General features: G+C 37.4%; 1 protein-coding gene across 1 annotated transcript in view; it reads right to left on the reverse strand.

Annotated features, from left to right (window-relative positions):
* The window catches only part of XPO4 (exportin 4), an 82184-nt gene that overhangs the window by 27126 nt on the left and 32307 nt on the right, over window positions 1-22751 (reverse strand). Inside the window, exons 5-9 of the mRNA XM_033051949.2 lie at window positions 17242-17358; window positions 16306-16459; window positions 6941-7053; window positions 4372-4529; window positions 3933-4107 (exon numbers count right to left, since the gene is read on the reverse strand). Coding sequence (XP_032907840.1) covers window positions 3933-4107; window positions 4372-4529; window positions 6941-7053; window positions 16306-16459; window positions 17242-17358 — 717 coding nt within the window. The remainder of the gene's footprint in view (window positions 1-3932; window positions 4108-4371; window positions 4530-6940; window positions 7054-16305; window positions 16460-17241; window positions 17359-22751) is intronic.

The raw sequence follows: 22751 nt of genomic DNA on the forward strand, positions 1-22751 counted from the left end.
AAATTGCAAAAGGAAATAATTTCTCTCAAAAACAAAGTCCTGAGTTGCAGGTAAACTAAAGAATCCAAACAGTAAAGTGGGCATTTTTTAAAAAAGTATTTTTAATTAACTATCAACTTTTTGCTTTGATACAAAAGTTGAATGTTTGTAAATACATCCAACTTCAAAAAACTTCAGTGTGACTGCACAGATAAACAGTCTAAGATGTTGTCTTCTCAAGTTTTAACCAACAGACAGCTCACAGAAGTTACAGTAATTTCACGACTATAAGGCGCACCCTTTTGACTAAAATTTTGGCCGGAATCCGGAAGTGCGCCTTATAGTCTGGTGCGTCTTACATATGGACAAAGTTCGGAAATTTGTCAACCCTGAAGTGTGAGCCGCGAGCCGCGGCTGCCAGGTGGAGGTGGGGCGGCGGCTGCTGGGTACAGGCGGGCCCGGGGGCCCGCAGCGCCACGGCTGCCGGGTGCAGGGGGTCCTGCGGCGCAATGGCTGACAGGTGAAGGCAGGGCCTCGGCCAGCAACCGCGCGGGGGGAGTTGTCGGCGGATCCTCCCTGCAAAAAAAGTGTGCCTTATAGTCCGGTGTGCCATAACATAGGCAAAAGTTCGAAAATTTGCCGGCTCCCGGAAGTGCGCCTTATAATCCGGTGCACCTTATAGTCGTGAAATTACTGTACTCTGAGATAGCAGAGATTAGTAAAATGGTTCAATGATGAAACAAAGAGACATCAAGGCCTTAATCATGCTCCAGACACAAGAATTCCTGACTTCCAGTGAAGTTACAAACACAGTTGGATGAACAGACAAGGAAAAGAAAACACTGGCTGGATGACTGATTAAGAGGAAAAACTGATATCACATTGGAAGCATTCCAAGATAGCTTCACAGCATCCTTTTATAACTGCAAAGCTGTCATATTTCCAGAAGTTAGAATATGGGACATACTGATGCAATTGTGAAAACAAAACCTGGAGATGACAAGGAGAGAGGCAAAATTGTATCCAACACTATTGTAAGTCATAAATTTAGGAAGGACATCACAACATATCTTTCTAAAACTTACCTAAAGGACACATTAATTTACAGTCATTCAGTCCTGACATGTACGTAATATATTTACATCTATAACTTCACATACATGACTTTTAATAATTTTTAATCACTGAGAGCATAAACAAATAGACGTAGTTTTATGAACAAGAAAATACTCTCAAATATAGTCAACTCATTTATTTGAATTATTTCAACACTTAAAGATAGTCTCACAAGCAATCTAGGACTAATAAGTGCCTCCATAAAATAAACGCCCAAACAGTAGAAAGATTTTATCCACTTTGAAGCAATCTGGTCCCAAAGAAACCTTACTAAAACATCCCAACCCTTATTTCAGATTAGCTGCTGCTGGGCTACCAAAGATGTCACACAGGCAAAGCACTGTGCTGTAGACTGAGAGTTGAATCATTCTGATGGATCAAAACTCAGATCTTCAGGAGAGGCAAGACAAACCTAGTAAATTTAAAGCAAAAGATGCTTAATTCCTCCTAATTTCCTTTATGGGAGACAAAAAGAAATTTGGTCCTGCTTCCTTCCTAGTTTGCTGACCCTTTGAAGAAAGGCCACTTTGAAAGTTTGTCAAGCAGCAACAAGCCGCAAAGAGTTGGAAGCACAGCAGAAGGGACAAAATTCAGAATAATCTCTGCTATCACATGACATTTGAAAAAATATCATGCAACAAGAACAGTACATTAATATTCATTTTGAGAAAAAGAAGCCTTTGATGCAATTTTCATCAGGTGTTTCATCCAACATCCTGTTCATGCTTTCATGCTCTTTACTAACTCAGGTGAACTATTTGATTGTACTTCTGCATAAGCATTAAGTGTTAAGCAAGGCAGAGCATAGATGTGGATGAGCATCCTCTCTCACTCCAGCTCCATTAAAAGAAGAAATTACTGGTCTCCCATAAACTAACACTCAGCACTGTTGAAGCTTGCTGCCCTCCCTCCACCAGTGTTGTTGGTTCAGGTTTAGCCGATCTTCCCAGCCCAAACTAGCAGGTTAATGTGAAATAGCATTTAAACATAATGCTTGGATTGTGGCGTTTTCCCCATGGTCGAAAATCAGTATTAGATGCTTTGAAGTGGTTTGCAGATTTTGATTCAGGATCTCCATATTTTGATAGGTTTCATAGCAGGTCTTCAGCTAAGTAGATTCCTTGTGCCTGATGGGGTTTCTGCCATGTTCACATGGTATGTTCTGCTGGCATGAAGTAGCAGAAATACGGGGAAAACAGTTTTACCAATGAGCAAAGGCTTAAGGAGTATACCTGCCTGCATTCTGCTGCATTTTGCGTTTCTGAAAAGCTCACGGAGTATTATCTGAGGATTCTACTGAGCCCAATACACACGGTACTTCATCAGTCAGAAAGCTCTTAACTACAGACAGCACATGAACTCACAGAAAATATCACTGCATGCATTTGAAAGAAACTTGGGGAACACATTAGCCACAGCCAGGACACTCCTAAGCCACAAGATTGCTTTCAGGGATGCAAAGTAGCACTTCTATAGGCACAGCACATGATATCATTGCACCAGTGTGGTACAAGCTAGTGTAAGCTCTTGTTGAGAGATTGTTTTAAATGGCATCATGTTGAGCACCGTTTTCATTAAACACGACTGCATATTCCAGTTCTCAAGTAACAAGATGCTAACTGAAGAAACAACATGCCTTCAGTTCCTTTGAATTTAAATGATAGCTGCCTGTTGTTTTGATGAATCTTATATAAAGGCTTCAGGAGCATTTCTAAATGTACTGGTGAACACAGGAATATGTATTCAATATTCTACTAGAAAATCTCATAAGCACACAAATTTTGATCAATAAAGTTTGGAAAGAAGCTTTATTTTAGATTCTAAATTTAAACATGAAAAATTTGATTAAGACAAAAAAAAAAAAAAATCAAACATTTGAGTAAGCACTAGACTAAATACAATATATGTTAACCTTGCAGGGAAGACATGATCTAATGTTCTCCAATGAATGCTAATTAATACACCTGTGCTCTCTAGTCAAGAAACACATCCATCAACTTTGCAACTAATTACTTCTATAATTATTTTCAAACTCTGCCACTACACCAAACTGTCAAAACAAAGAAAATCATCCTCTCATGATAGTGAGGAAATATTGGTTAGTATCTCGATAGTCTCATTAAATCCATAGCCACTACACAAAAACAGTAGAAGCACAAGATTATTCACCTTAATTCTCATGCTATTTTCCTTGAACTCTGTGTCCTTGGTAGTTTTTAATTTTAATTCAACTTTTTAGGAACAGAACACTAGAACACTTGGGATATGCCAACTGCTCTTTAATGTTACAATCAAAGTTTGAAAGGAAAAAATCCTCTTAATTCCTGTGCTACATTTGCACATGCAATTACCATTTGAACTGTGTCAGCAATGAAGGTATAATCTGAACAGCTCAGGTGTATGATGTTAACAACAGATCTTAACAGCTACACTCAAAACAGAAACTCCTGACTCAGAACTCTAGGCAGCAATTAAGTTTCAGTCTGTCCATATGTTCATGTAGTAATTTTAAACTTTCAGGACTGCAGTTTGTTCATTATCTACAACATCAAGTCAGCAATACTTTAAGACTTTAATAACTTAAATTAATCGTTCACTTAAAAAAATAAGATGCACTTTAAATCAAAACAAAGTCTGAAAGATGCACACAGTGTGTAATTATGTTCATAACATTTTGTGAAATAAAAAAAAATCCTCTCGTGATTTCAGAAATATCTAGGACAAAACCACTGAATTCACAAGAGTTATTAACAAAATAGCCAAATTCTCATGTCACTTATGCTTATCACAAATAGAAGTGTAAAAGGCTACCCACTTTTTTGAGAGCAGCTACTTACCACTTCTTCCAAGGCAGCACTTCTTCCAAAAGAACAGGTGAGGTGTGCGAGGCAGTTAACAAATGAAGAGAAAAGTTCATTTGGAATGGCCGTTAAAATATTGCGGGGAAATACAGTTATCAGATTGCTGATAATACTGGAAATTCCCACTGCTTCAGAGTCTTCTATTTCAATTCTAGAGATAGAAATAGCAGGTTTTTGCCATTAAGAAAATTGCTAAAAGGGAACTGGTTTTGTTGATACATTTTAAATCCATAAATCTATATCATAATAAGCACCACCTACTTTAATCTGCCCTTTCTCAATTTAAGCAATCCAACAGTAAGCACAAATTATATCCAGAAATAAGCAAGCCATACCACTCCACCACACAGATACGCTACAGTCCAAACTAAAGATTAAAAGATGTCATCTAAATTTAGAGAGCAGGCATACATACCCATTGATAGTATTCAGTAATCCCTCAATGAAGTGTGCCAGGTAATCAACTTGAGAACCTTCATCAGGAAAGACTGGCCCATGCAAAGATGCCAGCTGTGCCAGGCACTGTAATGAATCTTGGGCCATATCTGTATCTTCTCTGATTTTTCGATGCACCTTTCAGGGAGTGAGGTCGTTAATAATACATGAAAACAGGGTGTTCTTACAACAGTCACATGGCTCTCAATCCAAAAGAGCACACACCAAAAAAAGCTTACTATAATTTCACTCAGTCTGAAATACAAGGGTTTCTGCAACTCCCTAAACCATGGCAAACGCAAAGATCGTGACTCGGGTCACACAATCTCAAGCCTTGAATTAACTCACTGAAATTAACATTTAGTTAAGGCTCACCTACATGTTGAAAATTGAACTGTCTATTAAATGTTATGTCTTAAAGAGAGAAACAGATGCCAGCCAGTCAGACATGCTGCTCCTTCTAAAAACAGCAATAATGACAGTCATCTCTATTATGCTAACTATGCCTAGGCTATAGAGTCTTGCTAAAGTTAGTCAACAAGTTCAATCAAGATTATATAGATGCTTCTTTAGCAGAGGTAAACACTGAAGACATATACAAAAATGAATGCATCACTTCCTTGGCAACACCCTTATATTATACAAGGCCAACAGTAATCTTCCTGCATTTGTGCAAACTGTTATGTCATTATTTCTGTTGTTGAGACTTTCTAGATTTGAATCTTACTTCTTTCAGTAAACATATTCTCACATACTTATTTTAACTAGTCAAGTATGGATTTAAAGAATTTTTTTAGGCTTGTGCCTATTTTATCACAGAAGATTTATTGAATAAAATAAACTGATATAAAGTAGCTTTTTCACCCAGAAGTGAAATTTAGCTAAATTATTTCAGCAATATTATACCAAAAAGTACAGTTAAAACACTAACCATTTTTCTGTGGTGTTATAGTTGCAAGTTCACCCAACTCATAACTAGTTGGATTAGCTGCACAGTTAATCCCTGAAAGATCAAACTAGCAGGAAAAACAAACCCTGCAACAGAAATATACCCTCCTAATATACATCCCACACTAGGCTGAGATTAGAAATGAAGGCTCTTGCTCTAACACAGCAGTCCTGCCAACTTTTGCAAGGTTATTAAAATTTCTCAGATCAGATAAATGAATAAAAATTACTACAACTTACTTACATTACACCTCAAACAGCAAACTACTACTGCAAGCCTCAACCACAGCAAATCAGGAATCTAAAACCAGAACCGAGAGCATGCTACCCTGGCTAGCATTCATTCAAAAATAAAAAAAATACAGGCAAGCCTTGGTTACTACTAAGTAAAATGCAAACGTATTAAAACAAATCTGCGTAGTATTAAAAAATACTTTTCTTATCACAAATTAGTAATTATAAACCAATTATAGAAACATATATGCAACTCTGACAACTTCATACTATTAAATGAAGAAGGGTTAACATGTAAGCCAAAAAGTTATTTGCATGTGGAGGTTCACAGCTGACAGTAGCAACTGTCTGGATAGTCTAGACAGCTGTTCAGATTGTGTGTAGCTGCTGAGAGTTCTGCCAGTGATTTTTTCACCTTTTCAAAACTGCTGGATAAACTTGCAGTAAAAAAAATTAAAACAGAAACTTAAATTTATCTAAAATCCTATCAAGTAAGGACACTCATCCAAACACATACTGTCAAGCATCACGAGAGAGTTACATTTACATTGTCTTATAACAACTTCGTCCAAGTTTTAAGCACATTTCTCTGCTTTGCAAAAATGAAAAAGAGCCTGAGAATGCTCAATTCTCAGATCCCAAGAGACGTAACCTAAGTCAAATTGCATAGCAAATGAATTTATAAGCCAATGTATGTTGCTGCTGCACTAAGTCCTAGCTGAGCAATGCTTACAAACTTCTCCCAACAGTTGCAAAAACACAAGTTCTATCCATTTTTAACATTGTGGGGCTTTTAAGTTACAGAAATTGAGCACTACATTCCCCTCTCCCAACACTACCTCTTCCTTATCCCTTGTAACTTATTCCATTTTAACTTTTGTGGATTTCATTTGGGCTGACGAAAGAGATGCAGAATTCTGTATGCTAAAAGTGGCTAGAAAACTACATTACTTATTTTCAGCTGGTCTATTGAGCAAATGCTTTAATATCAGTGACTACATACTGCTCATTCGGTCTTTTCTGAGAGCAGTTACACCTTTTCTGAAAGATTATTCACTACTCTGCTCATTGTGCTTGCTTTTGTCTGACGAGTACATGTCCAGAAATATTAAACATATAAAAGCTGAGATCACTATAAACTTTATTCTGTTGCTAGTGGTCATCCATTTAGAGCAATTAATAGGCAAAATACAAATTCAGTACCCTAGGAAAAAGACAATACTTCTGTCTGCTTCAATAAGCAAGCTGAAGTGAACAGAATCAGTCCTACCTGATGCAAAAGGAGGAGTCCAACAACACAGTTTTAGAACAGGAAGGAGCTGCTTTCCCTGTGGTCTGGACTATGAAAGTTGAAGAAAGAAACTTACTGTAAAGAAAAGCTCCATAACTCTGCTGTCCAGGAGGGTCTCGCGCCAGGATTCTGTTGGCTTTAGCATCACATTTTGTGAGGATTCAAACATAGCTATATAATGTCTGCCCAGTTATCTGGTGTCAAGGTCAACAATAACATTCCTACTTGGCTTTAAAAAAATCCTAGATACAACAGGATCCATTCAGAAAGAATGTAATGGAAACAAACTTTAAGCCTCTTCACATACACAGCATAATTCATGCATGAGGCCAAGGAATAAAAGGTATTAAGTATTGAAAAAAAAGAATGCTCCAGGAATGTTAGATAACAGTTTGATCATAATTATGAGACATACCATAGCAATACGATCACTTTGATAACCAGGGTGTCTAATGTGACACAGCGAGAAGGGAAAAAAGCAACCGCAATTAACAGGTGTTTAAATTTATGCAAAATAGGAAATCATTTTCTAAAAAATTTTCCTGGCAGCTTTTAAAAAGGCCTTACCATAGCTAAAGATAGCCCATTGAAATCCATATCCTATTTTTCTGAATAGCCAGATATGTGTCACAGAATGCAGATATGTTAGCCCTGCACTAATCTACATTTTCTAATCACACTGAGAAGAACAAAAGCACAAGTCAGCACAAGGCATTGTTGTCTTCAATGTGTAAGAGACTCATGAAAAATGTGTACGCTGTAAAGGCAATTTTGCTGCACTCATTTCAGCTCTCATTATGTATTTTGGCACAGCTTAATTTACAAAATTCTGCAAATGTTCTAGTAGAGAAAAAACAGACATGAGGAAAAACATTTAAACAAACACGTTCAATTCTCTGTCAATCTGATCAAACAAGAGTTTTTATCAAAAATTTTTGGAAGCACTTCCCTTTGTGACACCACCCATTTCAAGTAGTAGTTGCTAAGTTAAAGCAGTTTTACTAATGTTTTATTTATCTTTCTTAAACCCCACATTATCCCCTATGATCCCTTTCTAACCCAATCATCAGAGTAAGCAATAGCATGTTCAGCTGCACGTAATTTACTTACTGGTAATGAACGGCATTACCTTTCGTAGTGTAAGTCATCCAGTACTATAAAACCTGTATAAGAAACTATTTCTATGTCTAGAATGAAATAAATTTTACAATGTTATTGTTCAAAACAGTAGATCTCTTAACTTTTGATGGGTTCTGTTTAAGGGAACAATATTTAAAGCAAGCAAGTAGTTTAATACGAAAAATCATGTCACAAAGCAGAATGCACCATTTCAGTTTACTTATACCTGTCTTCTGTGTTCTGCCACAAAAGAAAATTTCTAACAACACTGTGCAAAGTCACATTCCAAAAAAAGGAACTTTTTCCAAAGTACAGTACCAAGTGGACCTCCACTAGTGGTATGTGTCCAGGACTGCTGTCAGCACATTATACAGTGTAAGAACCATCAGGGATTTTCACATTAGTGCAAAATACAAGCAGTTTCACAATTTTCAAGATTATCAATGTCTGTTGGACTATACCAGCTCTGCATTATTTCAGATGGGGAAAAACTAAAAGTCACAAAATTTTCTACTTTACTTCCATTTGAAAGACTGATGCAATTTAATGGATCAAATATGCTTCAGTTCTATCCACTAAAAAAAAAAGTGTATGAAATTATCACATGCAAGCATCCTTTATCAGGAGTAATAGTCTAAATTAAAACTGATTTTATCTGGCAAATTAAGCTATGCCTTTTTTCCCTTTCCATTTAGAATGTTTTAATCAAAATGGTATTTTAAAACTGCTTACTAACAAGAATGTCCTTTGCTGTGAGACTCTCCAATAAGCTATTGGCTTGGACATACTATCAGAACACAATCATAAACACACTACCAATCTGTGAAAAATTTACTTTGTTAGGTTGAATATACAGAGGGGACCAGCTACAAAATGCTTTTTCGCATGGAATGAAAGAAGTGCTAGTTTGCAGTCAGTATTTTAACAAGACTCACTATTAAGCATCCTTGTCCTGTTATTTTTAGCCCTGTTTCTCAGGCAAACGGACTGATGACACATCTGACAATAGGAGATTTGTGGATAAAATATCTGTTCACTGAACATTACAAATTATGACTCTACCTATCACAGAGATCTTGCAGCCATTTTCCAGCATGTATGCCAGCATTAGCAGAAATTGGCTGTGGAGATGCTTGCTGCTACAAAGTACTCCACCTTAGCTTGTGCTTAGTACCTTTGGTCTTAGTAACAGCAGTCTAGTTATGCCAAATCTGAGCAGAATGGCACTAAATTACCTTGTACATGGGCGTACACAGGACAAATGCATTCTTCATCACCCAAAATTAACTTACTTGTCAAGACTTACAAAGAAACAAAAAGTACAAAATGAGCAAAACACTTTTTTTTTTCTAAGCACTCAAGTTTTGATTTACACTCAGATAAATAATGAGCATAGATTAGTCTACTATGACATCCTGGAGAATTTGGGGTTTTCTTTGTTTCCAGAATGAAAAACAATTGTAAACCACTTCTGTCAATAATACAGATGTTTCTAACCTTCCCAGGTCTACTGGGGGAGTGATTAACTTTTAACAAAATTTACTTTGAATGATATGGAAATCCAGGCTAACAAACAGCTACCAGAAGCATGTCAACATTTCACTCATTATACAAGATGTAGGACACTGATTCCTTCCGAGACTTGAATCATGCATGAATCAGATTATTCAGTGATGTGAACTGAACTCTATTAAAAATCATATGTCTTAATGTATCATAAGGTCCATATGCTGCTTACTGCTGCCCAGAGAGGAAGATGAAAAACCGTAATGTTAAAATAGATTCTTTTATCTTTGACACAATTTATGCATGTAAACATTAGATCTATGCTTGGCTTTGTTTTATGACCTGGAGAAATAAGAGTAGTTTTTTCAAAGTTACAAATGCTTTATTTTAAAACTTATTTAGAAAAAAAAAAGTCTGAGGTTTTATGTGTTTCTTGGAGGAAATATGAAAGCAACAAAAATTTAAAACCAACAAATGTGTAGTTTTTCTCTCAGTCACAGCCTCTGTCCCAGAAAGGGACTGATAGGTGAAGATGAATATCAAAATATTTCATATCCTATGGTAGTCATGAGGGATTATAATACTTTACTTCAGTACTTCAACAAATTCCAGTATCTGAGAATTAATTCCACAATCTTTTTCCCAAGAGAGGCAAGGCTTGTTCTTCCAGAAAACAGTAAGTTTGGAACTCAAAAATCAAAGCTGAGATTTCTTCTACTAGAACTCCATTTCCAAGTTTGTGCACAGAAGTGAAAAACATCTCAGAAATGGGGGGAAAACTCCTGGGGTGTTAAGGTCTGAATGTCTTTCCTAAATTTATTTTAATCACCTTACTTTTGTTGTTTGAAATATTTCTGGACTTTGTGTCAACCACAGACTTGCATTTTAAAAATAAAAAAATGCATTAGAAAGGTACCTGCCCTCCAGTGTTATGTTAAATACTGATTTTATCCGGATTTTTAAGACCTCCTCTGGCTTTCTAGCTAGTGAGCCAAGTAAATGGAATGAGTTTAAGCAGCAACAACCTAAAACTGCTGCAGAGGCTTGCTGCCCCCTATGGAGAAATCCTTCACAGACCTTTCCATACCTTACACTCTGGCCAAATACACCCAGCAACCAGGACAAGGAACATATGCTTAAATGTTATTAAAGACAAGTATTCTTAACAGTCATGAGAATGAAACAATACTTTGTATTGGAGACACTGGACTCAGATTGCAGGAACAGGAGTAGGAAGCGCAGGAACACCCAAGCTAATTTTAAACCCATGGCTGATACCAGAGTCATGCCAGTTCTAAGGCTTATGACCACCCATGTGGATTCTGAAGTTCTTGGTACAGCCTGCTGCTACAGTTATGCAGGTTATGATATGCAAGCTGATCACTTCCAGCCTACCTGGCATTGAAAGCACCCATGCACAAGTGGCTGCCACACAGATGTGGCTCAGGAGTCACACCTTTTTACCACACACCAGATGCCATCCAGGGTGCTGTAACCATCGCTGCAAAACTGGAAACTTAAAAATCATTGGGGCAAGAAAGCAGAATATCAGCTCCCCTTCACAAAACTGTCATTCCTGGTCTCTTTTCCTCTTCTGGTATCAATGTTGTTAAAATATTCCTACATTGCAGACTGATTAGACAATTCATTCAAGAAAACTGAAATGATGAAAGATTAATTGTTAAAAAGTTCAACATGAACACGAATATGTTTAGTGCAATTATGACAAAATTCAGGGGGTCTTTCAATCTTAGGTTTGCCCAATGCTGTCTTAAAAAAGTTGCTAGAGAGGATTGACAAGAAAACACATAGCGTCCCAGAAATAATTTCTAAATATCAGGGATTTCAAAGCCAGGTCAGTTTTCACCTAAAAGCGGTAGGTGATAAAAGTTCAATAAAAATAAAATGCAGGTCTCTTAAATGCAGCTGTTTCAGTTACATTGAATTTTGCTATATATCCCTAACAACAGACAAGATAGGGCCCCAATGTTTCATTTTTCAGATGAGAACAGACTCAGTGCTGCAGTGAATTCAGGATAATTCCAGGCTGCTAACAAACACAAGGCCTATGGAAAGCAGCCATGGTGTTGAAGAATTCTATGTTGTCATTCCTTCGTATAGGTAAGATGACTTCTGTAGCTCTGCAATAAATCAAACCAGGGGCCCAAAACCTGCTAAAAAAACCCCACCACATTTTTAGCCAGGTGGTTCCCTGCTCAGCATTATGCTTTTAGGAGATAAGGCTGAATGCTTTTTCAGCAGCAATGCCAACTTGAACCATTCCTCAAAACCAACCTTGAGTTTTCTGTGTGGTTTTCATTCACTTCCATTATGCACAACAGATGCTACCAATCTGGGTTGGACTGAGTACAAATCTTAAAAGTCTGCAGAACTATATGGTTCACAGAACCTCACAGACAGGTATCTCATTCTGGCTTGAAGTTTAAAAGACACTTTCAAAAGTGATGAAGAGCTATGAAGAGATATGAAGAGTTTTCTTCCTTTAACTGCATGGCCAAGGAACACAAAAATGTTCAGATCAGACAAAAGCTTCAGTCAGTTCATACAACTGCCATGGCATCAACAATTCCAACAGAACAGTAAAGATGTGTATTTGTAGAACGCAAACCACAAGGTCTACATAACCCACATTTTAAATCCCCTATTCTACACTCACTTGAAAATTTGCCAGCTTGCCTCAGAGCAAGTACAGGCACTAAATCCCAAACAAGAACTAAAGCTGAAGTATCTCTTTATTCATGTACTGTAATCCATACATTGAAGGATATGGGATAAGTACTTCTATGACAGCTCCTAATGACAGATAATAGACACTTTTCTGTAGATGGGAGACAGCTGCACACCATTCATATGTTCCATTAAAGAACTTTTACATTTGAGGACATTCAGCCAAAGTCCACTAGAATATGGCTACCAGGAACAGAAAAATCCCAAAGTCGACAAGAGAAATATCTCTGGAAGTAAAATGGCAGAAATTATAATTACATCCTAACTCCATAGGATGTGTATGCCCATGTCAAGGTGTATTAAACCACAACAACATTCAGCTTTTTAACTGGAGACTTTGGGTACTCACAATGTACTAAAAGTCAGATTCTTGAAGGAACTTTTGTCAAGGAGAGGGTTGTACTTTTTAGTACTGATCAACTGCAATTCCTTAATTAGATGAAACAGTCATTTATGAAGAGATACAGTTAAAACTAGTTTCATCCAAGTAAATAACATTTAACAATACTGTAACAGCACTGAAAAAAGAAACTGTGCAGAAGCCAACATACCACAAGATACTATCTCTGAAGCCTCCACAAACACCGGGTAAACTAATATCTCAAGGTGGCAGATAAAAATAACAATAGATGATTGCTGGAAAATGAAATGGGAGAAACTGGACATGACTGAAAGAAGGCTTCCTAGGTCACTGTTCTGTGTCCTTCCCACTGCAGCCAATGCATCCCAAGATAATTTAAAAGTACTGAGCTCCAGTTTGAAATTAGGTAAGTTCCAGAGTTTCTTCCTTTGTTGCTCCAATGAGGTGGGTATTCCAGAATGCATCTTGCATCTTTCATGGTAACAACAGACAATGCAGACTTACCACAACTTTTTTTACAATTGGTGGCAACACTGTCTAAAACCGCATTTAACAATGCAACACTTACAAAGTTGTCCTATAATAACACAGAACTTTTGAAAAGTGGTATGTTTTGATTCAGTTCTAACAACCTGGGGATTTGAACAATATGCCACTTTGCAAGAGCCACCATACAGTTAATGCACACTTATGCTACTTCCCCTTTCTGGAGATACGTGAATCTTGCTAAATATTACATAAATATACTGCAGATTACTGTGATGCTGCAGGGAATACTGAGAATCAATACTATCTTGCCAGGGGAAATACCAACTAAAGGAAAAAAGATATATCTGAGAATACAATGGATCATTTTACTCCATGCTTCAAGTATTAAATTTATGCCCATTGCTTCAGCATATGTACTGTCAAGATTTGGAAAGAGGACACCAAAAGGACTCTAACCAATCAATCAACACAGCAATTCTTACATTCTTATGTAATGTGCTACCTATTTAGAAACTACAGCCAAGCTAAGTTTCACTGCCCGTAAGCTAACAATCAACAGTTAAAGAGGTCATCTTAAGGAAGAGATTTATGCCACAATATAATCAACGTGGCACTGTAAACCCCAAGAATTACTGAATCTTTGGCAGCTAAGACCAGCTATTCTCAAGGAGGAGTGAAAATGTTCCAGCTTCTGTGAAAACAGTTTGATACATAAGTAAAGACCCAAGCTGGTGCTGTAATTCGTACAAAATGAAGCATCCAGTGGCAGAAAACAAAAAGATGGTAAAAAGGTGGATCAGAAATAACAAAAATATTTGAAATGGATCCATTAAGAGCACTTAGGTCCATCTGATCTCCAGAAATGGTCAGAACTTGTTTAACAGCTGTAGTATCTAAAGTAGACCAAATAGCAGAAAATATGATTTATCTTAAAGCAGTAGTATGGCTTGCTTTGGTATTTCTAGCAACATTTATCTACTAGCACCTAAATCACTTCATATTATACAGATGTATAAAGGAAAACCGGAATTCCACAGCTGCACATGTTGCATGTATCCATCTCTCTACCTGGCTCCACCAGCACAAACTTTAGCCAAGGACAAAGAGCTCATGAAGAACTAAAGCTTTCACTTTTGAGCCATACCAAGATCCCAGAGACACCAACAGATTAGAAGTGATTAAGAGCAGCACTGCAGAGAAGGAGTTAGGAGTGATGGTGGATGAAAAACTCAACCCAAGCCAACAATGTGCACTTACAGCCCAGAAAGACAACCAGCATCCTGGGCTGCATCAAAAGGTTGAAGGAGGAGATTTCTCCCTCTACTCTGCTCCTGTGAGACCTCACCCAGAGTACTGACTACAGTCATGGTGTCCCCAACATAAGAAGGACATGGAATTGATGGAGTAAGTCCAGAGGAGGCCACACAGTTGACAGGAGACTGGATCACCTCCCCTGTGAAGACAGGCTGAGAAGGTTGGGGCTGCTGAGCCCGCAGAAGAGAAGGTTGTGTGGAGACCTCATAGCAACCTTCCAGTATCTGAAAGGGGCCTAAAGGGAAGCTGGAGAGAGATTCCTTCTTCAGGAACTGTAGTGATAGGACAGGGGGTAATGGGCACAGACTGAGAGGAGATTTAGGCTGGACACTAGGAAGAAATTCCTTACTGCGAGGGTGGTGAGGGACTGGAACAGGTTGCCCAGAGAAGCTGCAGATGTCCCATCCCTGGTGTCCAAGACCAGGATAGATGGGGCTCTGAGCAACCTGGTCTAGTGGCAGGTGTCCCTGCCTGTGGCAGGGCAGCTGGAAATGGATAACCTTTAAGGTCCCCTCCAACCCCTTAACATTCTAAAATTCTGTATTTAGCCCTACATCAGAAGTTTGTGCAGAGTCAGACTAAAATTCAGAGAGAACCACCACTGCACAATACAAGAGCCTTTCTATTTGAAATCCAAAATCCACTTCCAGAGACTTTTATAAGGTGCAATAATTTGACTACAGTCTCCATTTTACAGGCACATGCACTAAATTCCTCTCTGAACCACTGCCAAATCACTTCAGGGATGAATAGAAGTGGGATATTTACTTTTAATCCATGAAACCTTTCTTAAAGCCAATATAACTGGCATTCTGCTTTACAGATGTGAACCATGGAATATTCAGTTTCCAATAAATTTACTTTTGCTGCCTGCTGCATAACGAGCAGACTAAAAGAAAACAAAAACACGGGTATCACCTTCTGACTGTCACACCAGGAAAGCAAATAAAATCCTTCACAGTGGATTTGAGAGCAACATGAGGAATCCTGAAGTATGTGTAACTTGGTAGCAATTTCAGAAGTTTTAAGAAAAAAGTTTATAAACCATCTTAAAAATTTGGCTCTTGGAAACTTTGCTGAGCTTCTTAAAGGCAGTATGGATTAAAACAGGTACCATAGTGATTTACTACACATGCTGTCTAAAACTGTTTTTAAATAAAATGTGATTGAGTATTTCTACAGTATTTGTCTAGTCCATTTTTTGGACTGAACATTTTTATACCTTTTTTTCTTCTCTCCTTCACCAAGACTCTTTCTGATTCCCATTTCTTCCTCTACTTTCCACCTTTCTCTGGACTAATGATCATTACAAAAATATCAAAATGGAAGCAATGGCAACTGTGTAAAATGAAGTTGGCATTTCTTTCCTCAGCCACCAAATACTTTTTTCAGGTTGAAGAGATTCCATGTTCTAGTATATACCATGTTCTTTTATGGGGAGTTGGTTCACCTGCATGAGCATGCATACCCCTAAAGGATGGGGCATTTGCCTGTCCCTACCTCTTCTCTGGGGGAGAAAAGTAGGACAGATCAGATCTCTGCATAAAAATTGAAGAGAGCTTAGACTCTTCACCATGTGGTTCTACACTGAAGTAGCACATTGCACATTTCCTGTTCCCTGCACCAAACAGACCATAAACCTGTAAAAGGTGGGTCCTCTGTATGTTTTCTCTTCTATATAAAGTACTTTTAAACTTTAATGAAGACTAACAGTAGCTTCTGTATGTAAGCATCTCTTAGCAAGCATGGTGGACACAAAAAGCACTAACAGAAGAAAACATAAATCAAGGACTAAACACAAAGCTTCTAAGTTTTATGTTTTACCCTCCTTGCAAAGACTTTACTCCTTACCCAAGAAGTGACCTAAGTCAAGGGAAACAAAGGGCCTGACATGAAAAGGATATAATTTGGAGGAAGGAAGTTCCAGCTTAAGACCTGATTGGCTAGTGCAAGATAACGCTGAAACACTGAAGACATCTGAGCATTGAGGTTTTCACGTCTGCTGAATTCCTGAAGTACCTCTACTGTGAGCATGAAGATCTGCCGAAGATCATCCTCCTACAGTCAGGACGAACACAATACATTCAGTATCTCAGTCATTAATGAAATGCTGATCAACAAGAAATACTTTTCCAGAGAGAAAAAAAATTTCCAGTTTCACCCTATTTTCATTAAAATACAGGAAATACTCTGAAATTGCCAGTGAGAACCCCCCCTTTTGTCAAAATTTATTTATTACCTTTGCAAAGACTATGAAGAAAATCCTTACATAAATACTAGTCGTTAAAAGATAAAAAACCAATATGTTTTTAATAAGTGGTGGAGAAAAGAGTTGGTCTTTGGCATGAAAAAAAGTTGGTAAGTTGTTCTGCAACAGTCAGTTTCAAGCAATGCCTTCACATAAACATTTCTGACTGGCCAAACAATACATCTGAGACAACCGGGCTACACCATCTGCAATAATATTTTTAAATACATACATAGCTCTCCTTGGCTTTAAACCAAAGCTATATTTAAGACTATCATTGTTCCACAGAGTATTCGTTTTGTTTGCAATTGGTAGCCAAGGAATTAAAGAGTCCAATGGCATAATGATCTGTAGATCTACATTCATAAAATGGGCACAAAGGGTTTGCATCTTTTTGATACAAGTTTTCAAAAAATACATTATCAATTTTCCTGAAGTAGCCAGTATTTGCATTATTTGCAGTATTTGTCCCATTAAATGCTTTTAGACACAGAGTGTATCTGACTGCACCTGGCACAACAAAGTATTTTTGCTTCTCAATGTTTAAATTTTAGAAAGAGAGGTAGCATATATCAATACAGAACTAGTTTACCTGAAATATACGTTTACAGTTACCATGGAACTCCATGCTTAGTCCAATGTTGCTGGTTTTACTTGAACTTGAGAACTCGCTCAACAACGCCGTTAGAATGGAACAGGCCAAAGTTTGCTATAAAAAAATAAGGGGGAATAATATAACTAAAAGATGTCCAATAATGCAATAGCACCTACAGTGTCCTTTATTTCTTTATCAGCATTTTAATACAACTATACTTCAGTTCCTTCGAACACAAACTAGAACAAGTCAAACTTTCAGGAAAATAGATCTTTGGATGAACCATTTCTAGAATCATCAGGGCTCTATCCTTAAAAAAGAAATTTCAGTATTTGAGCAATATAAAAGCTGGCATTTGTGTGATCATCATTACAAATGAAACCAATTTATTGCAAACCATTTCCCAGTCTTGCCATTTACTTTGTCTCCCTGTGCACAGGCCGTTACAGGTATTAGTCTCAGGGAAGATTCACTGCCCACTTATTTCTATTGATCTAATAGTTCAGGTCACTCTGTTTTGGCCCTTCTTTGCATTTGCTACACTTACCATGCTGGTATTTGATCATTATTAACCTTATAGCACCAAAAGTGATACAAGTTTTTCAAAAACAACACCTGTGATAACACTGTCTACCACATCTTTTTCCTCTCTCCCCATCAAAAAAAAAATAGGAGAGGAATTCACAGAAAACTCAGATACTTGAAAGGTCTTTGATATCTCCCTCCAAGGCACCACATCAACAAGCCTCAGAAATAACCCTTAAAACTACTCTATTAAAATTGTCTCTGAAGTGATATAAAAATTGGTGGGAAAAAGGCATGTTAAGTTTAGAGAGATTAATGAAGACTAAGTTTAAGCATGGGTTTTGTTCTTGAAATTGAAGATAAGGTAAATGAAATGCTTATCTAAAACACTACTTAAACACCAACTTTCTGTATGAAACACATGGCTCCAGTCTTTGTTGCTGTTTTTTGAAATGTTAGAAAAAAGCTTTTTTTTTCTGATGCCAAAGTCCAGAAACCATCATCACCAGTTTTAATATCTTTTAACTGATCATTGCACACAAAGGGGAGCAAGTACTGCACAGTGGAGGTGCAACTTCAGACTTGTGCTGTACACTACTGCAACAAGCGTACTAATAGAAAGTATATACTGCTGAAATGAAAAGACTTTTTGTTAAAGAGATGTTCTTTACAAAAAGCTCCAAAATTACTGGCTATCCTCCCAGACTGTTTGGAGCCAAGGTGCCAGGGATGGACAGAGGGATAGGAATTGTTAAAGGGTCATGCATGCCAGCAAGTGTCCAGGGGTTAAACAGAAATATGCACACTACCTCTGAACACCCGAAAGATTAAAGTGGAGATGATACTATTTATGCAAGCTCATACAACAGCTGAGACCAGTGCCATCCACCCACCAACTGCAACATCTTTGTTCAGAAATGCCTCTGAAGTCAGTACCTTGACCCCCCAGACAACTAGTTATCTTAGTCAGTAAACACTAAATTAACATTCTTACTTGCTAAATATGTTCCAGACAGATCAAACATAGGGGTTTTGTGATAATACACAGGTTCTCTTCAACTATGCAATAAAGCTGCTTAAGTACAGCAGACCAGCACATTGCAAAGTAAAAGCTTTCCCATTTTAAAGAAATTATTTATTTCAAGTGGACTATTACTCATTTACAGCCAGCTCTGTCAAACAGCACATATGACCAAAGAAGCATTTAGCCAATGAAAACCAGCACCACAATTTAAACTACTCCAGTGAAAGTGCAACTTTGTCACTTCTACACAAGAAGTACTTCTAATTACATCAAACATTTTGGTATTTTATTTCCAAATTTCTGTGCAAGGTATTCACACAATAAATACCTTTTTTTAGTTGGAAGAAATACAGATTTGACCTAATATTAAAAAAAACCCAAATCGTCATAGACTAGTATTGAGTATTAAATCTAACATTTAAAGTTCCATATAAAAATAATTAACCTCGGTAAAAAAAAAATTAACACCTAAGAAAAACCCCTCAAGTCTGACTTTAGAAGAATGTTTCAGATCAGAATACATGTTTTAATGAAATAATGCAGTTTCCTCACATGACTCTCTAAATAATTAAAAATACAAGTTTTTATTTGATGCTTAAATTAAATTACTAACTCACATTTTTCAGCTCAAAGCAGACACAACATAAGGACATCACTAGCTGCAATTTCAAATCTATACACTTTAATGATCTGTAACATACCCTGATTACCAAGTGGTATCAGTGGCTCCAATAGTACAACAACCAGGCTAAAACTAAACTGCTTCAGTATGCTAAGATCTTGACACCAAGCCACCATCCAGACCACCACAGGACAAGCAGGGCAGCAATGCGGACTACCCATCAATTCGCAGTTGGTTGCCAATTACTGGAAAAATCAATCACCAAGTTCAAATGAGTAGACACAATAGGAAAAAAAGTTTGTTCCCACTGTGATTACAAATATGCAATATTAGCTGTAATAGCACCTTCATTTTTCTCCAGTTTGTTTATATGTATATAATAACTTATCCTTTCTCTTTGCAGAGTAATGTGCTACTGCATGGTAAAAGTGTTACAGATTTTTTGTGTGCTTTTCTCCTGATTTCAAGGAAAAATTTAAAAGGAAGGTTAAATTTTATGATTGATAGTAAAGACATCTCTTTGACAGTGTGAAGAGGAATGGGCACTAGTATCTGACTGAATCTGCTAAGAGCCCAATAAAGCAGCTTGAGGAGTAAATGACCTATCCCCCTGATTTCAATGAGAGATAGCTCAGAAAGGTCTGGGACATCAGTACCTGCTTTGAGCTTGACAGGAGAAAAATCATGTTACTAGATTTACAAACTTTATTCCATCCACAGGCTAGCTCACAGCAAATACCAGGGCACACCACATACCTCTGCTCTACTCCCCCTCCTGAATTCCCAGCATCCCATCTCCTTCTTTAACTTGGTATTTCAATACCTGGGGTGTAAATCCTGCCCCATTCCCCCACCATCCCAAGGGTCTCATGTGCAATATTTGCACATCCAAATGCTTCTGTTGCCATCTGCATCCTTGCATCCATAAAGAATTGTAAGCGCTCCGATATATCCAGGTCACCAGAGCAGGAGACGACCAAAGAGAAGATACTGGCCAGTAATTTAAAATTTATTGTAGCAACAGGCTGAGGTGAGATGGCTCAAGACTGGCTTCCCAGAAGGCAGGTGCCAGACCCCATGAGTTCAGCTTTCAAACAAGAGTAGAGGAACAGATCAAGACCATAACCTGTCCTTGCAATGTCAAGTATTTGCGCAGAGTTTTGCAAAACCACTGCTTCCCAAAATTGCCATAAGGTTATAGGAATTTATACATACTATTGTGCCTAGCAGTAAGACAGCCCATTTTCATGAGTATTAAAAAATTATTAACTTAAAAGAATATTTGTCCTGCCATCTATGAAACTTTCCTGAACACACAATAATATTGCAGAAATTCTGGAATAAAGCTCAAGTAAATTTTACTAAAAATAAAATTTGATTTTCATAAAGTAATTTTACTGAAGGTTAACTACTAATATTTTGAATTACATTTTTTTAATATACAGATATGTTTGGTGTGAAGACATTAAGTACCTCAACATAAATATTATCAGAAGGAAGATTTCAAAAGCCGGAAAACTAACAATTTCAGAGAAACCAATACTGGTGTACTGTGTGAGCTAAAATTTCTTCCTCTTACACGTAAGATAATTGAATGCACCTAACACATAAAATTCTAGGGTGGAGGGTTCTGAGGGTTTTTGTGTGGGGGTTTTATTTTTTTTGGTTAGTTGGGTTTTTTGTTGTTGTTTTTGGTGCGGTTTTGGTTGGTTGGTTGGTTTGTTAATTTGTTTGGTGGGGATTTTTTGGTTCTTTTTTAAAGTTTTGCGGTTTTTAAAAGTTTTTTGCCACACCACAGAAGAGATTAACAATGCAAGTTAGTAATACCACACTGTAATAAGTAGAAAATGCACATGACTCTGGGCATCATATTAAAAGCCAGATCTGAATGTCTATTGTGCAGCAATGCCATTAACTTCATACCAGTAAGAGTACACCTCTGAACCCAGTTTGACTCACTCCCTAGCAATTTCACTAGTTCTGCCACAAGTACATACCCAAACAATAAGCCCATCTAACAAAATAAAATCCTTCTCTTGTTGAGAGAGAGGATTGCCTCTGAGAATAGCTTGGCACCCACCCCAGTTAGCTTTATTACCAGGAATAAACTTTATGAAAGATCGCTATACATAAAATACTCTCAGCTGCTCAAACAGAAGATCAATGGGACTTGTGATAAGAGATTAACTTGGCAATCAGACACCCAGCAGTAACATCGTTTTAGTGGTTTTCTTTTTAAAATACTTTAACAAAACACAGACACTATAGAAAGACTGTGTGTCATTTTAACAGTAAACAACATCAATATATCATTCATAAAACTCAGATGCAAAAGGTAAATACAACTTATTCCTCCAAATGGAATGTCCCCTATAAAAGAAGCTAAAGCCGTAATGTTTGAAGGGATTTCACACTTGTGCCTGGGCTGCCCATGGAATAAATGAAGTGCTTCATTTGAGGGTAGTTAGGTTACAAAGCATCTGAAAGGAAGAAGAGTACAAATACAGCCTAGGAAAAAATGGACATGTGGTACATCAGCTCTGCAGCAATAAAGCCAACAGACAAAGCAGAATGAACTCCAACACCAAAATTGTTTCCTTGTTTTGAATTCAGAGCAGAGATACAGTTAGCTTGTCAGAGGTTTGATTAAAGAATTCATTTTACTACAAAACCTAAACTATCATGCAGTGCCTTCTGTATCGTTCATACCTACAGAAAAAGCAGTAAGCATATTGAAAAGAATTAAGGTCTTGCCTGACTGGAGCAAATCGTAACATCTACCTTTTACACTAGACCACTACTAGCCTGAATATGCATTTAGAGGACTTTTTGTCTCTGCATGTATAATATAAACTCTGTTACTGAAACCAAAGAGAAGCTATGTGGAGATTTAATAGTATCCCTAAACTATCTAAATTTAACTTGCACAAGAGCAGGAAGAATCAAAGAGTAAATGTATTGGAAGCAGAATTTGCGGTGTTGCTCCTTGGTGATAGAATTCTGTAGTGAGAATGTATTAAGTGATTTTACTAAATAAGTTGTTTAAAGCAAGGCTTTCTTTATAAAAGCAATAATAGACTTCTCTAATTTCCTTGAATAAGCACAGCTATTTTTGCTAACATTTTCAGGGTACCTAAATCTCTAGAATAAAAGCTGCAACTCCAAATTGAAACGTTAACAGGATCATGAGAGCGCCAAAAGAAATACCTTTATGTACGTAGCATAACTGGGGGCACTCCAACTTTTCAGCTTGGGAGTATTGCAAGGTGGGTGGGGGACCCAGGAGCTGAAGCAGTGGTTCCCAACCAAAGAAAACCAGAACATATTCTGAAGAAA

The sequence above is a fragment of the Catharus ustulatus genome, chromosome 2, assembly GCF_009819885.2.
Source record: "Catharus ustulatus isolate bCatUst1 chromosome 2, bCatUst1.pri.v2, whole genome shotgun sequence".
Classification (NCBI taxonomy): Eukaryota; Metazoa; Chordata; class Aves; order Passeriformes; family Turdidae; genus Catharus; species Catharus ustulatus.